Below are 13,987 nucleotides of genomic sequence, written 5' to 3'. Positions count from 1 at the left end.
CATTGATATAAAATTGACTGGATGGGTGATCACACTCATTTTATGCAATAAAAGTGTGTATCATGATTATCAAACTTCATAGTTTCACACCACGCCTCAGTCCAGTTTGCACACATTGCTAAGCAGGACCTGGGGTTTTATACTTTTACACTACAGATAAAGTTGAATATTAACCAGCCTCTCCTTCACACTGTAAATGAACTGGATGACCTAAAATGCTTTCGAGCTAAACTCCTCTTCTCACAGTCAGTTTCCTGAGTGTGCTGGTGTGTAGTGGTGTTGTCAGTGTTATCAGAGCAGACAGGCTGTGATGTCTGCACTCAGACAGACACCGATCCTTTGAAACCCTCAGTACAGACTGAATAGGCTGTGGCAGGGCTGGGTCGGTAGTTCCGCTTCCCCGTCGCCATAGCGGAATTATCCAAGGGCCCAGGAGATAGAAGAAAAGTTGAATTGTAAATAGTTGCAGTAGCGTTTCCTCTAAGTTCTCTGTGAGCCGGCGGGCACCACATGTTCCACAGGAGGTGCTTGTGACGGATTCACGGAGGTTCACCGGAGCATCGAGGATCGTCCAGGAGTCAAGTTCTGTTCAAGTTTAGCTGGTGAGGAATCTCCGGTGAGCTCCGCTGCTCCTGCTCCGTTAGCCTGGCAATTAAAGCTCCTCTGCGCTAGTTAGCTCGCTAGCTACTTTACACTTGTGGTTTCTCAGCCACATCTTCACAGTGTTACCTTCTTCAGGTGGGAAACTTCACTTTTAGCTGCAACACCAATTTGGTGTTAGCCAAGCGCTTAACGTTCCTCCATAAAGATTGCAGACGCTAATGTAGCTTATCGTGCTAACGCTAGCGTAATGCTAGCACACTTGTTGGCCAAGCACTTCATGCTAGCGTTAGCCTGCTAGCCGCCCCTAATGTTACATATTTGAAGGACACTTTTCAAGCTACAGGCGCTGATATGTGGGGGAAAATGGACTAAACTCCAACGTGTGGCCTCGGATCACTTTAGCAAGATGCAACAGTGTTAGCTTTTCATTTCTGCATCTAATACACAGTGGGAAGAGTAACTTAAATTATTCCCCTTGTTCATCCGGGCTCATCTTAAAGGGAAACTTGGCTAAATAGAAAGTAGTTAGCTAAAAAATAATTGTCAACATTTCTCAGACCAACACTGGACTCGGAAAGTCAAAGATGTTTCATGATGAGCTGTGTTTACTGTTGCATCTCCTCCAACAACAACAGTCTCTCCTTTAATATTAACCTTGTTGTCTCTCACCCTCAATATTTATTAATCATTAAATCAATCGGTGTTTTACAGTGTATTCACAGACTCAACACAAAACTTGCTTAACAAACAATATGAGTCGTCAGTAAAGATGTTTGTGGACATCGTGCACAAATAGACACGGTTGACAAGACGTTGGCTGATTTAAAGCAGATAAGTTGCACTTTGTGTCTGTGAAAGATAGAAACATGTGTCGAGTGTAGGTCTTCATTATATTGTTATACAGTAGGAAGTAGCTCCTTATTTTTACTCAGCCTGCTATATCTTCTTACAATGTGTGTTGTCTTTGTCACATATTCTCCCAGGTACGACCTGGTGCTTCCTGTCCCTTCTGCACCTCCTCTCATTGTGCATGAGCACACCTGAGCCTCGTGCTGATGTGAGCGCCACCTCGCTCCCTCTCTGTTTGCCGCCCTCTCCACCCTTGCCCTGTTGTGTTCCCTGGCCTGGTTAGCCCTGTGAGGCTCTCCAAAAACTTAAAAGAATAATGTGTGATAACGGAGACCCCGAGGATAAACCTCCAGCCCCTCCGGTCAGAATGAGCAGCACCATCTTCAGCACCAGCTCTGGCAAAGACTCCCTCTCAGCCAACCACAGCTCTAAACCGCTGCCTTCTGTGCCTGAAGAAAGGAAACCTCGCAACAAGATCATCTCAATCTTCTCTGGGGCTGAAAAAGGTGAGCGCAAGGATCGGGCACGACCGAAAAAAATAAATCTAACATGACGTTACAGTAGTGTTTGTTTTCAGTCTAAGGGTTGTCCTGTCACTTTCAGGTGCCCGAAAGAAAGACAAAGATAAAGAGCGACCAGAGATCTCACCACCTTCAGATTTTGAGCACACCATACACGTTGGGTTTGATGCTGTCACAGGGGAGTTCACTGTGAGTTTTCCATGTTGGGACAATTTTCTTCCTTCCACTTACTCCTACTTTATGGCATGCAGGATTTTACCATTTTGACCCTCTTCTCCCTTTTTTTTTTTCATACACAGGGTATGCCAGAGCAATGGGCTCGATTACTCCAGACCTCAAACATCACCAAGTCAGAGCAGAAGAAAAACCCTCAGGCTGTGTTAGACGTTCTTAAGTTCTATGACTCCACGGGCAACGGTCGCCAGAAGTACCTCAGCTTCTCATCCTCTGGTGAGTTACATGGTAGATTAAGGTTCTGTTTGGTCACTTACATCACTTACATCACATATAGGTAAATATACACACTTTTTTTATTTAAAGCTTCTCTTTTTTTCATTCACAGAAAAAGACACATTCACCACAGGGCCTCCGTCTGTAAGTATCGTAGGACTTTTGAAAGGCACATGAATTATATTGTTTGTTTTGTATTCTGTTATACTTACAGAAATTACAAACTTTCTTTTCCCGTTCTGAATTAGCCTGTGAAAAAAGGTAGTGAACCTTCATCTCCAAATATCAAAGACATTGATGATGATGACGATGATGAAACTCCTCCTCCTGTTGTGGCACCACGACCAGAATACACCAAGAGTGTAAGTGACCTGCCATAAGTTTACATCGAAATAATTATGTTTGGGAATCAATGTAAAATATTCAAATTGCATTTTCTTATGAGTTCTTTGTGTACTTCATTTTTATATATCAGTTGTTGATTGGTTATTTTGGGGGGTCTGTTTCATAGGTGTATACTCGCTCTGTCATTGACCCCATCCCTGCACCAAGCACGTGTCCGGATGGAGATTCTGCCTCCAAGGCTGCAGACAGACAGAAGAAGAAGAACAAGATGTCTGATGAGGAGATAATGGATAAACTGAGTAAACCTTATTTATCATATAAATATATTATAACAATACAGCAGTTTAAATGTCCCCTGTCACATTGTTAGTCGTTTCCTTATATTCTACATGTGATTTCTCTGTGGCTCATAGGAACCATCGTCAGCATTGGAGATCCCAAGAAGAAGTACACCAGATATGAAAAGATAGGGCAGGGGTGAGTGCATATTCAGCTGTTTTCAATATAACAAGTGATAGGATGTATGTTTTAGTAATGCCTTCATAATGATGTCTTAACAAGAACTATTTGGTCCCCAAGCCCAGGTTCTCTAATTTGCATGGCTTTGACTTTATTGAGTGTTCGGTTCCACTAAGGTATAACTTAAACTTCTTGATGCTTACAAAGCTTTTTTAAATTAAGTTTTTATTTTATTTAGCATGAAGGCTAGTCACTGTTATGAATTGTAACTGTTTGGGTTTTCCTGCTGATTATCACATCTGAATAATCCGGTTGTGTGAAGCAGAATGTGCAATTTACAGTGCCAAGAAAAAATATTTGAACCATTTGTAATTATCATCTGGTTTTCTGTATCACTTGATTGTAAATATGTGACTTGAACTTTTGGAAAAAGCTGAGCATATGGATTTACAGATGAAAACCAGCTTTGAGTGAAAGATTTTCCAGCATCATCAGTTAAAAGACACTGACTGTGATAGGCTTGTTTAATTTGCAATATCATTGAATGCTTCATAAGTAGGCTCTCTCTCTCTATTTTTAAACATATATATATATATATATATATATATATATATATATATATATACATATATGTGTGTATAGAAAAGGAAATGGAAAGACGAGCCTCAAAATCATTGCAACAAAATGTAAGAACACTTGTTCTTACAGTTTGTTGTATAACAGCTTCCTCACTTTTGGCCCAAGGTGTGTTCAAAAGCAACATGAATCCACCTGTAAAGGTACTTTGTGAATAAGTAATTAACCAGATTGTGAAAATTCTCATAACCATGGGAATGAGGTGAAAGAGCATCAATAGATTACTGTCATACTACAAACAGTAAGCACAGCTATCCTTGAAAAATGATAGCGCACAGAAATGTACCATTTACTGAAATTATTAGTGGTATACTCAGTTTAAGTGAATACGAGCCACAAACGGAGGGTCATCTGTTTTGCGTGCAAACCTGAAACCTTTCTGTCTATTAGATCTGCAGACATGCTTGAGTGGAGTGTTTGTTGAAATGTGCATTGAAGTAAACTGGTCTTGTCATTCTTCTGACAGGGCTTCAGGAACTGTATTCACAGCAATTGATGTTGCCACAGGACAGGAGGTGAGAAGTGATGGACACTGTAACATTAACCAGCGACACAGTGAAGTAATGTAGTGGATCTGATTGTGATACTTTACAGAGAGAATACGAACATACATACATTATTTTAGTGACACAGCCACTAGTGAGGACAAATACAATTATGCAAGCTACATAAGAAACTCATTAATAATCTACGCGATAGTTATTACTATACCAACTATTTTGGAAGACCTACATACAAAGTGCTTAAATATACAGTCACAGAATCAGACCAAGGTGATAGGTTTAAAAAATGTGCAGACAACGGAGCAGGAGATCATTTCATATTTATGAATTTGGCTCATTCAAACCATGTGGTCTCTTACCCTGCCTTGCAACAGGTCGCCATTAAACAGATTAACCTACAAAAGCAGCCGAAGAAGGAGCTGATCATCAATGAGATTCTAGTGATGAAGGAAATGAAGAACCCCAACATCGTCAATTTTGTAGACAGGTAAGAGTCAGTTTGAACCCACAGCCTGACATTTAATGATGATATAATTTAAAGAAGCAATCACTAAATCATGGTTTGATTTGGTCTGGATTGTAATGTTCTGTTACCTTCTTGAATGTTTGATGTGCGCTTGTCAGTTTCCTGTTGGGGGAGGAGCTGTTTGTGGTGATGGAGTACCTGGCTGGTGGTTCGCTGACAGATGTGGTTACAGAGACCTGTATGGACGAGGCCCAGATAGCAGCTGTCTGTCGAGAGGTAAACTTCTCTTTAAAGCGAGGTTCATATTAAAAAACGATTTCTTAACTCCCACAAAAGCTTTATTTTAAATAATCTGTATTTGCTCTTGTCATCTCCACACCTGCAGTGTTTACAAGCATTGGAATTCCTACATGCGAACCAAGTCATCCACAGAGACATCAAAAGTGACAACGTGTTGCTTGGCATGGACGGCTCCGTCAAATTAAGTAAGTGCTGCACAGCTCTCATCATAAAGCCCCTTATAAACTCACAACACCATATCCCTTCACTGTGACTATGTATTTACTCTTCTGTACGACAGCCGATTTCGGCTTCTGTGCCCAGATCACTCCCGAGCAGAGCAAACGCAGTACCATGGTTGGGACGCCTTACTGGATGGCTCCTGAGGTGGTGACCCGGAAGGCTTATGGGCCTAAAGTAGACATTTGGTCGCTGGGTATTATGGCCATTGAGATGGTCGAAGGAGAGCCTCCCTACCTGAATGAGAACCCACTACGAGTGAGTAGACAGTGTTTTCCATCCTCTGAGTGTTGTAAGAGGAGGCAGTCAGAATGTGTTACTTATTTTAATCTTGGTTATAAGACGTGCTCATTACTGGAACATCTCTCATTTAAAACGCTTGCACAATGAGATTACTCCGTCTAGAAGCACAGTGTAATGTTTATAATCACTACAGATATGTAAGTGTTTTAATTTTGATATCAAGATGCAAAAATGGTGAGTGACTAATAGAGCAATCAATCTTCCTCTTTAATCCCATTAGAATCTAATTTCTAATTATTTTGTATATTCTAATTTATTTGAATAATATAATATGTCAAAAATGTCATTTTTCATAACATTTTGCCTGTTAGATCCTCTAGAGATTCGGGATCTCTGTGTTTGTTCAGTGTCGCAAGCTCTCTCTCTCTCTCTTTCTTGGAATGAGCGCAAACAAAACCATATTGCACACAGCAGGCACATTCTCAGGTTGACACACACCCGCGTGCGAGCAGCAGCAGATCAGCAAGGCCGAGTCAGAGCAAACACATTATTAAAATATAATAAAAACACACATTTCAATAGTAGTTTAAATATAGTCTTAAAAGTGGCCTTTAAGATATTATGAGTAAAACTTTGTTAACCGAAGTTTTACGTTTTTATTTTGTCTCCTTTATGCAATCATGTTTGTTGTGTATGATTGTGGGATTAAACATTACACACCTGTAAACTAAAAGAAAGACAGTGGTGCGTGGCCAGGTTTTAGTCTGGACGGACAGAAACAGAGATGTTTGGGAACAATGATGTACTCAATCACAACCGCTTGCTAATTGGGTCACAACATAGCATTCGCTGATTTGTCAGGCTCCTATCACAGTATTGAACAACCTGATCTATTATTTGCCTGTTACAAGTCTCTTCAATGTAAACACACACTTAAAACCTGTCAGTACTTCATTGCCAACTTTTTGCAGCCCATTACCTATCACATGCTTTATGTTGTTGGCTTTTGTAAAGTCAGAAGGCTCGATTGTTATTGAGCTCATTATTAAAAGATGGCCAATTTTAAGTGAATTGTTTGCTTTTACTAGATTTCACAGTTCTTTGTGTTTTCTCTCATCTCGTTCCGTTTGCCAGGCGTTATACCTGATCGCCACGAACGGCACACCCGAGCTTCAGAATCCCGAGAAGCTGTCACCAGTTTTCAGAGATTTCCTCAACCGGTGCCTGGAAATGGATGTCGAGAAAAGAGGTGGAGGCAAAGAGCTGCTGCAGGTTATTAACTTTTCCTGTTACTGGATCTCTCTTTCATTTAAATCTACAATGGATTAGTTAAGCTAACACTTGAATTTACTCTATCTTCTCCCTCTCCTCCTCTTCTCCTTGTTGATTTTATTCCTGTTGTGCAGCATCCGTTCCTGAAGCTGGCGAAGCCTCTGTCCAGCCTCACGCCTCTCATTCTGGCAGCCAAGGAGGCCATGAAGGGCAATCATTAGCTGATGAAACTAGCTCCCATGCCTTCCCATGCTGTGCACAGATATGTGCCAACCATTTAGAATTCGTGCCAGACAATAGGCTGAGATTGACTTGCCGCTCTTGATGCACCAGCCTTACAAGCCCTGACAAACCTCACTGTGAAGAAGACCAAAAACATAGAGCACAACCCCACCGCTGTCCATATGAACTCTACTCTCACTCAGACGTCAGAAGACAAGTCAAACTCAAGTGCTTAGATTCAGAGTCGGTAGTAGTTGTTTTTGTACATCAGATCACCTGGTGACATGTTAGGGCTAGGCTTGTATTTAACTTGGAATGAAGAAGACGCCTAGTTCTGTTTAGTTTTTTAATCAACTGCCTTAAACAAATGCAAAATGTTGCCTAATGTATTGTTGATTGTGTCAGTGTCTCTTCTCCCATGATTTTTACTACCTTTGTAATTTACCTTCTCAGCTTGTCGGTGTCTTAGTTTTTTGATACTTGAATTTCATATGTGTCCCCTTCTTCTGTACTGGGTCTCATTCAAAGAACACTCTTGCTATTTCCACATTGACCCGTGTTTTATGGACATTTTCCCTCATCAATTTTATAGGAAACATTTCAGTGCATTTGCATCATGAACATTTGTCGTGTTTGTGTCGATAAGACTGATAGACCTTCTGTACCAGTTCCTCCCCTGTATCATTAGACTCCTGTTATCAGAGGTGCACCTTACAGGCTAATAAATTGTTAGATTGACAGGGTTTATACTTTCTTCTCTATTGTTATTAAAAATGAGTATTGTATGTTGAAATCGTTCCTTTGTGTTCTTCTGGACTAAACAAATTGCTTTCTCCATGTGTATATTATGTACTTAATAATTACTTTGACAAAAAAACAAAAACTATTGGCCTTATTCTGATTAGCTGTCGAAGGCTGGTAAAGGCCATTTGTTGACTGTTTCTTTTTCTCATCTGAATGACTAACATCTTTGTCTGTGCACTCAAAATAAATGCATCTGTTCTTGCTTTTGTGTCTTGGGTGTGAACGTGAATGGTGTGATGTCATTTCACCTTTTTTTTTTTTTTTTTAAATCATTCGCATTAAAATAAATATAGACTAGTATAAGCAGTGCTGTAGATAATTAACAGTCTGCTCGATCTGTACTCATGCAATACCATTTTAAAATGTATTGCAGTGGTTTGATGAAAATTAGCTATTTTTGAATGGAATAAAACTATAACTATGGGTTTTATTTTTCCAATCATATTTATCCCATGATGAATGTTGCTGATACATCTTTATGGGGTTTAGAAAAGAAAGGAAATAAAAACCAAGGGAAGGCCATTATCTTATGTTATTTATATGAAAGGTGACTGTTCTGATACTTCTACTTTTGCATTACATTAAAACAAACCAAGTGATAGAATCCAAAATAAAACGAATCATTAGTGTTAGTTTTTTTTTATTATAATAAGCTGATTCTCAACAGGAAGTTATGATCCATATGTTTGATATGTTATTGACTGAACTCCTAAGTATCTTTATTTTGAAGTAGCATGTCGACCATCGTTTAGATTTGTATTTGTATGGCGCATTTATTGTGAAGGAGTCCCCCGGAAGTATAGCAGTCAATGATATTAGCAGAGCTCATGCTGCTGCTGTAGCTCGAACTGTGAAGTTTCAACAAGAGGACGAAACGAAGCCTTTCTTTCTCTGATCATTTTTTGTAATGGCACATCAGCTTAAGGACAGAGAAGCTTACCAGAGACTGAACTACCTGCACCAGGTAGGAAATGAACAGTAAAGCTACTTGCTAACCGAATGGCTAACGTGCTAGCCGTTAGCCACCTGGATGTTCACTCACTCTCCTGGTTTTATCTCCACAGGCCGCTCACTGTGTTTTATCTCAAAACCCAGAGAATGTGGAGCTGGCTCGTTTCTACAGCTTCACCCAGAGAACCGTAGCGAGACGTCTGGTTCTCAGACAGTGAGTTCCATCCATCTCTATATCACCCAGGGTGTTTGTGGTGCTGTTTGTAGTTTTATTTTGAAGGCAGTACTGTGAAGCTGTTTTGTCTGTAGCTTATTTTAAATTCCTTTAGACCTTTTGATTTACAATAAAATATTTACAGGTTATTTTAACTAACGTGAGTTTCTGATATTGTATATTTTTTAGTTAACAAGCCCCATGAATAAAGACTAAAACTCATCCTGAATTGATCCTAGTTGTATTAATTGTATCTGTACTTCAGCATATTCCTCTGTGTATTAATGCCACGAAAAACTACTAAACAAAGAGGCACACTTCTGCACTGTACAACATGTTAATTATATACAATAAACACAAGAACTGTATTTTTTTTATTTTTTTTTATTTTGTGTTTGTTCCATACTACCAAAAGCACCAAATATGTACTATCCTTTGCTGAAAATAGTTCCCAGCTAATCCACAGTTTACTCCTGCATGTGTAAAATTCACTTAAAATTACAACAACCAGTGTTTCTCGGTAATGACTGCACTTTTTGTAATGAAACAGCACATTTTAAATGATTTGCATCTTTGTAAGAACCAATGGATGAGAGCCACAGACTTGTTAGTTTAAGTCGGAACATTTTTAAAGAGGACAACTCAAGTATTTTCAGGGGCATTGATGACAGTGAGAAAAACACACGAAATACTGCAAGCTTTATTCTTTAATCAAGATACATCTCTCCAGCCATAAATGGGGTCTTCCATATGAGTTAATGTTTCATTTTTATTTCAGAGATCCATCGGTGAAGAGGACAATATGCAAGAAGTGCTTCTCTTTACTTATCCCTGGTGTAACTGCTACAATAAGACAACAAAGTAAGTTTGCCATTGAGAGGCACAGTGTCATTACTGTAGTCATTACTGAGGCACAGTGTCATTACAGTAGTTTACATTTTAGTGTAGTTTACAGTCATTTCTGTAGTTCCATGTTTGTGTTGCATACCAAGTGTAATGACAGATCTTAGGGTTTATTTAGCTAGTTTATAGAAAGAAATGTCTTATGATTCGCTAATCTATTTTTTACTTTGTCTCCTAAGGGAAAAAACGCAAGAATCGCTTCACAGTGGTGACGTGTCTCAGCTGTGGTCAGAGCAAGAAGCTGCTGAATAACCCAGATTATTGTTTATGGGTGGATAACCCCAAGGCTCAGATGGATCAACAAAAACCACCAGGTGATGAACTTCAAATGAACACTAGTACACACTATCAGTATCATTACATCACTATCACTGTATATTGGCTTCACAATCATTTGAAATTAGAATGAAGCCACAAACTCATACTTTTAAACTTCCACTCAGGGAATAAGTACTTTTTCAAATGTGTTGCACTTGGTACTGAATTTTTTTCTTTTTATTCCCTCTTTGTCCACAGAATCAGGCCATTCTGCTCAACATCAGACAAAAAAAGACAAAAAAACTGATGGGTCACAATCCTCTAAATCCAGCGCCACCCAGAGTAAAGATGGCACATAACAGCTCTTACTGTTACTCTCTTCTGACTCCGATATATTGATTGTCTGATATTTCTTTTTTATAAAGTGTGTCCTGCAATGTTGCACGTGCAGAATCAGACGAAGTCGCTGTATATTTCTAAATATCAACTATTCACTTCTGTTATACATTAATTTCATTCTGTTGATTTAGAAAATGTTTGGCCTCTGTACCATCTGTGGCTTGTGTAGCTGCCTGTTGTGTCATTCTGATTGATGCCAACAAATGGTCTTGATTTCATTGAAAATAGCAGACAAAAATAATGAAAGTATGTAAATTGAGGTATTAGAAGTAGTATTTATTATTATAATTTGACAGTCTGTAGATGCTTGTATGGTTGAGATAAAAAAATATCTTGACTATTATGGATCTACTAACTATTTTCCTAAAGGGCTGATTGTTGTTTCTTTCACATTTTCTTCTTCTCTGCCTTGTCTCCTTTGGGCGCTCTGAAACGAGTCTTCTGGGAGTAGAGAAGGTTCTTGGCAAAAATCCTTGGAATATGTCCCATGTACAAGAACAGACCCAGGATCATGCCTAGAAAACAGACCAATCACTGTAAGCAGCACGTTCCCTTTGAAGAACTGACACTGACATGCATGTATATTGAATTTAACTACAGTTTACCTGTGAGCGGGCCCAGCCAGTAGACCACCATGTACTCTGTGAGGGTAAATCCAGGGCAGTGGAAGGTGAGGCCGTAAGACAAAGATGGATTGATATAAGCTGAGGTGAAGACGCTGGCTGCAAAAAGGAAAATCAAGTTTGTTAGTTGTTCTTCGTTTCATTGGTCAAACAAGGTTTTTTTTATGCAAAAGAAGGGGGACAGAAACAATAACTTTCCCATGAACACCTAAAATACAAACATTTAAAGCTCTGAGGGAAAATGTTTGCATGATAAGAAAAGGACAAAGGTGGAGACCAATTGATTTAGGTTAATTTATAAGTTAGTTGTGAACAAGTGATTGAAAACATTTTGTGTGATTATTTCTAAGTTTCACAGACTGAGTTACCATCTATTTTAAGTTGGATCTTCAGTTAAAGAAAAAACTGAAGCCCCACACTGGTGGTGACTTATTCATAACTGGAGAATCACAATAAACTTCTGGTCTAATCTTTTTTTTTTTCCTGTTACCTCGTTGGTGCACAGACTCTGATCTTAGACTACTGCAAATTTACTGAGCCAAATCAGAGAAACTAATCTGATGTATGTTTTATTAAAAAAATTTCTCATTTTTCCTACTCTCATTTTCTATTATTGATAAATACAAAGTTTTGTTGTAAAAGGGAATTTTGAAGTGTTATTTTCGAGATGACTGCTCCATGTTCAGCTCAAATTTACCTGTATGGGACAGGAATGTGAGGAGGACAGCAATCAGAGGGACCCGGATCAAGGCAGATCTGCGTCGCAGGTTTAGATGGACCAGGTGAAAGATACAAGCACAAACACACTCTGTAAAAAAACCCTGAGGCAAAGAGACCAGCAGGGACGTGCTGCACGACGAGGCCATCAGGTTTTTGATCATGTGCATGTCAGTCAGCTCCAGGCTCCAGTAGTACGTCGCAATATGGATGGCTAAATGGGCCCCGAGGAACTGGGACACGACGGACAGCAGAGTGGGAAGAATGGAGGCCTCCAGCTGCAGGAACCTCAGCACAACCTGGTTAGGATTCCCTGATGCTCCACCACAGACCACACCGTGGGTCAGCAGCACCACAAACAGTATGGTCACAGTCACATCAGGACCCAAGCCCCCAGCCCACTGACCCACCTCGACTATGGTCTGCACCTCCAGCCAGCAGCCCACCAGCATGAAAGAGGAGGCAAACTCCAGAACGAAGCTCAACTGTGACCATTTTTTAAGAAGTGTCCGAACTGACGCTGCAAAAATCACCAAAGCCACAAAGTATCCGAGAGATGCGTTCAGTCCAGACATGGCTCAGGTCAGATTGGTTGTCTGCTGCTGCTGTATCTCCTCAAAAAGGAATCAATGTTGGGTTCGATTCAGCAACTGTGCTCTCGGTTTGACAACGTGGCACATGCAGAGAGACACCTTATCAGCGACACGTCAGGTTTTTCTCTCACAACCACCTGCCAAAATACACAAGGGTCAGGTCAGGAAGCTGGCCTTCATTCACTGGTCATTTAAAATTAGAGCAAAGCTCAATTCTCCTTTTTCTCTCTAGAGGATTGTAGTATACTGTGCATCTTTTTTTCCCCCTACCTCTTTGAATGAAAGGTTATTAATAAAATTGCCCATTTCTCAGTCAAGCTAAATAGATCAAGACAAATTCTGATAAATGAAAAGACCACCAACCTCTATTGGATTCATGATTAAAAGGGTTGGTCGTCCAGCTAAAGGCAAAAACAGGCTGTGACAGATTCATCTGAGTCTGCATCACTTGTGGTTTTTTATCTTCAAATTGTGACAACTGCATATCCTGTGTTGCATGAAAACACAAGTGACTTTATGAGGAGCATCTGACATTAGTAAAAGTCATGTTAAATAAGATATTACAGTGAATTTGTTCTGGATTGAACTGATGGAGAGTGAGAGGATTTCCCAGGAAGAATGGGATAAATGGCTCAAATCCAGCACAAAGCTTGTAGACGCTTAGCAAAGGAGATTCAAACCCCTAACCCTACTGCTGCTGAAAGGATGACGACAACGTTCTGAATTAAAGGGTCAAAAATTTGTTCTGCCGACATCTTGTGGTTGAACAGTAAACATTACATCAAACACTAATGAAAACAGAGGCAAAGATTGTGATTAGCTGAAAAATACAAAATGATGATCAATCATCAGCTCCTGCGGTACACTAATACATCAAAGAGTTATCACATGTTTGGACTTCAAACACTTTTTTAAATGTAATGTAATGTTAACATAGAATTTTACTTATACAGCCTTTTATTATCATATTTGATTTATGTATAGTATAATGTACAATGTAAAGTATTCTTCAAGTATTTAATTGGACTTTCTAACAAGTGACATAGCACCGGTACCGTAACACCTCGAATAGACAAGCAGCGACTGGTCAGAAGGGGATTTTTATTCACTTGATCTCAGTAAATGTCTCCATCCAGCTCCTGCTTTAAGTTTGTAACAAGCGACCAAAGTGTGTGTGTGTGTGTGTGTGTGTGTGTGTGTGTGTGTGTGTGTGCGCGTGCGTGTGTTTGTTTGTTTATTTTTTTTGACAGGGACAGTGCATATTAATAGACATTTCTGTAAATATGCCAGATTTAGCCAGAAGGTTAGTTTCCATCTGCAGTCCTTGGCCAGATGTAACAATAGGCTCCCTAAAAAGCAAATAAGCAAATAACAGAAAGAGTTTAAAAAAGAACATAGAAAAGCAACAGATAAAACATTAATTATAACCACATACAA

General features: G+C 39.6%; 3 protein-coding genes across 4 annotated transcripts; 2 read left to right on the top strand and 1 right to left on the bottom strand.

Annotated features, from left to right (window-relative positions):
- The first annotated feature begins 212 nt into the window (after window positions 1-212).
- pak2b (p21 protein (Cdc42/Rac)-activated kinase 2b) lies at window positions 213-8,095 on the top strand. Of its 2 annotated transcripts, none has more exons than XM_061077991.1 (15): window positions 213-602; window positions 1,587-1,958; window positions 2,056-2,162; window positions 2,273-2,423; window positions 2,536-2,567; window positions 2,672-2,785; window positions 2,935-3,067; window positions 3,182-3,245; window positions 4,330-4,378; window positions 4,741-4,853; window positions 4,991-5,108; window positions 5,218-5,317; window positions 5,413-5,609; window positions 6,729-6,866; window positions 7,001-8,095. In XM_061077991.1, the coding sequence occupies exons 2-15, from the start codon at window positions 1,769-1,771 to the stop codon at window positions 7,085-7,087; spliced, it is 1,593 nt and encodes a 530-aa protein (XP_060933974.1). In that variant the 5' UTR covers window positions 213-602; window positions 1,587-1,768; the 3' UTR covers window positions 7,088-8,095. The 2 variants fall into 2 exon arrangements, with proteins under 2 accessions (XP_060933974.1, XP_060933975.1); XM_061077992.1 differs by having other exon boundaries at window positions 213-616.
- A 604-nt stretch (window positions 8,096-8,699) lies between these two features.
- rpp21 (ribonuclease P 21 subunit) lies at window positions 8,700-11,837 on the top strand. The gene is made up of 5 exons (XM_061077623.1): window positions 8,700-8,856; window positions 8,957-9,057; window positions 9,836-9,918; window positions 10,140-10,274; window positions 10,477-11,837. The coding sequence occupies exons 1-5, from the start codon at window positions 8,800-8,802 to the stop codon at window positions 10,575-10,577; spliced, it is 477 nt and encodes a 158-aa protein (XP_060933606.1). The 5' UTR covers window positions 8,700-8,799; the 3' UTR covers window positions 10,578-11,837.
- Window positions 9,740-12,648, bottom strand: aqp12 (aquaporin 12). The gene is made up of 3 exons (XM_061077622.1): window positions 11,938-12,648; window positions 11,223-11,339; window positions 9,740-11,132 (listed from the first exon to the last, which is right to left on the bottom strand). Exons 1-3 carry the CDS (start codon window positions 12,530-12,532, stop codon window positions 11,005-11,007), a joined length of 840 nt encoding a protein of 279 aa, XP_060933605.1. The 5' UTR covers window positions 12,533-12,648; the 3' UTR covers window positions 9,740-11,004.
- Window positions 12,649-13,987: the final 1,339 nt, after the last annotated feature.

This window comes from Limanda limanda, chromosome 9, assembly GCF_963576545.1.
Source record: "Limanda limanda chromosome 9, fLimLim1.1, whole genome shotgun sequence".
NCBI classification, from domain to species: Eukaryota; Metazoa; Chordata; class Actinopteri; order Pleuronectiformes; family Pleuronectidae; genus Limanda; species Limanda limanda.
The sequence above is the reverse complement of the archived record's forward strand: the minus strand, read 5'-3'. Positions and strand labels throughout refer to the sequence as shown.